At 43.1% G+C, this 3360-nt stretch overlaps 1 protein-coding gene across 1 annotated transcript in view; it reads left to right on the forward strand.

The window, feature by feature from the left end:
- LAMA4 (laminin subunit alpha 4) overlaps nt 1–3360 on the forward strand; it is a 264483-nt gene that overhangs the window by 65067 nt on the left and 196056 nt on the right. The window contains exon 2 of the mRNA XM_019520073.1: nt 2445–2546. Coding sequence (XP_019375618.1) covers nt 2445–2546 — 102 coding nt within the window. The remainder of the gene's footprint in view (nt 1–2444; nt 2547–3360) is intronic.

The following is a 3360-nucleotide window of genomic DNA, read 5'->3' on the forward strand; positions in this document are numbered from 1 at the left end:
CGCAGCAACTTACTGTGCATTAATGAGCATGTAGATGTGCCCAGTGAAAAGCAACAAAAAGTAAAACTCATGGTATGTTCCATGAAAACCTAGCACCCCTCTGACTCTGTGAAAATTCCCTTGGGTATCAGCCTTCTAAATACAAGTTAAAAAAGAAGAGCAATAAAATATACTCTAGAGTTTTATTTAACTGTCTTTCTTTTTACCTCTTCACACTCAGCAGCACATTTGGTGTGTATATCCTGTCCTTGGTGGGCTATTAACTATTTTTTATCCCTCTTCTTTCTGTTTCAGTCTGTCTTAATGAGAGGTGTATATACCACTTCCATAGTGCTCATAAGAGCACAACCAGAAAGCACACCCTATCCCTCTTTTCCTGCCAAACCTGGAAAAGAAGTAACAAAGCTGCCCTGACGATGCTTTTCATCACCACTCTTGAGATCTCTGTCTCCAGTGTACTTTTGAACGGTGGCATGAGGCTACTCTCCTGTGGCTGCATTGCCTTGTTTTGAGGTTTAGCACATACATGAATGTGACATGTTTTTCAGATGCTTTCTTAGGAGTGCCACAGAAGCAGTATAGATGTACCCTAAAGGATACTTAAAAGACTATTCAGCCACAATCAAATGAAGAGGTTCAGCATAGCAAATGAGCTATTGCAATATTTATGTATTTATCGTCTTAGTACAGTAAAATGAAAGATTTCTGTGTTTTGGGGTTATGAACTTTTATACCTAACTGTGCTTTCCGTAACTATCAGCATATGTATTTATATATTTAGCCTGGCAGCCCCTAGACAAAGGAATTCCTCCAGCCACTAGACAAAAGCAAGAAAGATCTTCCCATCAGTCCCACACAGAGCACTGTTCAAGGCAAGCCATATGCAATGCACAGAGTGCACAGATTCTAGGGGGAGGCAATATCACACACATGCAGGTGATGCAAAGGTACAGTTTCCCAAAGAAAATGAGTAGAAGCCATATGTCAGCCCCTTCTTACCAAGCTGTAATCTTCTTACCACAAATTCTGTACATATCACCAGACTTTTTGCAAGTGGAGTAAATGCTACCCATAGTAAGAAATCATAAGCTACACTTCACAGACTGATCACGCTAGGCCAAGCTTCCATCCCCAGGCCATCTGAGGGGTGTGGGACGAGTCCAAGGCACGGATCTGTGCATGGGGTCATTTCACAGGCCAGATCCAGTGCAGGGTCAGTCTGTGGGAACACCCTGGCATGCCACCCCAGCCCCATGTGCCTCTTCCAGCCAAAAACCAGTCCTGGAAGCTGTGGCAATTAATGCTGCCTTTCCCCCATTGCTAAATTTCCAGGTCCACGAGGAGCTCCATGAACCAGCTGTGGGCCATATTCAGTCCACGGGCTGGAAATTAAGCACCACTGTACTGGGTGGTCCTTCTTTATTTCACTGACCTCTTTTTATTTTCTATCATTTCTCCAATTTCATGTGTTTCATGATTAGCATTATTATTTATTATTTGTTTTATGTTATTGTTTATTTTAAGGGTGAACTTATTTTACAGCTACCATCACAATTTAAATGAAGATCTATAGTATATGGAATATTTCTTGTACAAAATTACATTTAGAGATTTGTTAATTTAAATAAACATATTTATCAAATATATATTATTTGATAAATATATAGCTTGGCCCCAATGATAGTTGCACATTTAAGAATTCACAGGAAAATAAACATGCTAGCATCACCCAAGCAAAGCTAATGTCTTTCAATCACTTCTGACGTCACTGTAAACTCCCCAACACTTAATGAGACATGAAGAATAATTGCACAACGGTGGTGTCTTTTTGGGAGTGAATGCTTTCTACTGTGGTGATACAGGATAGATGGGATGCATGGAATGGGAAGGATGGGGTGCTGTCATCCTCTCAGATATTGCTAATGGTATTAATAGGTGAATACTGCAACAGTCATACTCCACAGTTGTCAGGTAGCTCTTCTTCAGAAGATCATTAAGCTTGTAGATATGTTTCCATCTTCCTTTAGGATTCATTGAAAGCCCATTGACAGGAACAGAAAGATTTTCATGTACTTGGATCAAGCCCATTGTGTGTGAAACTATTCCCCTTCTTCACCTTCAAATCCTTCCTTAGGCTTGTTTTTTCTGCTTCCACCTCAAATTTCCATCTAGAATCTAACAGGTTCTCAGTTTTCCATGAGAGACCATTTGCATGGAAAGATGGTGCCCAATGGGGGAACAGTTAAAAATGCTGTTATTTGAAATGGGGAGAGAAAAAGGGCAAGAAACTAAAGGAGAAGGGGTTAAGAACAGACGGGGTTCAAAAGTATGTATAAAGTCTGTTCTGATGATTTCATGATGTCTTCTGAAGAAACCTGACCAATGCAATTTTGCCTTTCTCTGGATAATAGCCAAACCTGTTTTGATTTTGTTTTCCATTGCAGAAATGCGGAGAAGGATTTTACCACACTACTTCAGGAGAATGTTCCCCTTGTAACTGTAATGGCAACACAAACAAGTGCCTTGATGGATCTGGAATCTGTGTGGTAAGCTGAGTCCAGAGACCCCACATTCTAGACTAGTCCCCTACTTTCACCTATAAATATGTTTTATTTCACCTGTAAACACAGATTATATTTTGAGTGAAACAATAGACCCTAAGCTTTCCTTCCTTCACATTTATATGAAACAGTACAAGGGTTGTCAACCAGCTGGATACGGGGGGTGGGGAGCAAGGGAAGCTCACACGCAGCGGCTGCTGCCATTTAGTGTCCAGCCACTCGCCACCCCCTCTCCAGCTCAGTGTCCAGCCATTCTCCACCTCCCCACTCAGCATCCATCCACATGCCCCCCTAGGCTCAGTGTCCAGCCATGCTCTACGACCCCCCTTGGCATCCGGCCATATGCCAACCCCCGCCCCCACTCAGCAGCTGGGGGTACACTGCTCTGCATCCAGCCATCGGAGGGCACAATGATGCAAAAATGTTAAAAACTCCTGAAATAGTACATGCATGCATGAAATACCCTCAAGGAACACCAAGATTACTGTAGGTCACAATGTCGACTTTCCCATCACCATGTCCATGTCGAGATGAGCATGGACATACGGTATGTGGCACCACAGACCTCTCTGTAGCACCACACACTGCACTTGCAGGCATTTCCCATGCTGCTGCCTTGCAGCGGAGGGGTGCGGGGGGGAGGGGGTTGGTTCTGGGATATCCTGAGGTCAAAAAAACACACACCAAAAAATTGGGTGGTGCACATGGCAACAGCATGCACGACCCAAGACCCACCACCCAAATGCGGCCACAGCCACATTTCATAGAATCATAGAATCAATGAGTTGGAAGGGACCTA

The sequence above is a fragment of the Gavialis gangeticus genome, unplaced genomic scaffold, assembly GCF_001723915.1.
Source record: "Gavialis gangeticus isolate Ggan-Ray unplaced genomic scaffold, GavGan_comp1, whole genome shotgun sequence".
Classification (NCBI taxonomy): domain Eukaryota; kingdom Metazoa; phylum Chordata; order Crocodylia; family Gavialidae; genus Gavialis; species Gavialis gangeticus.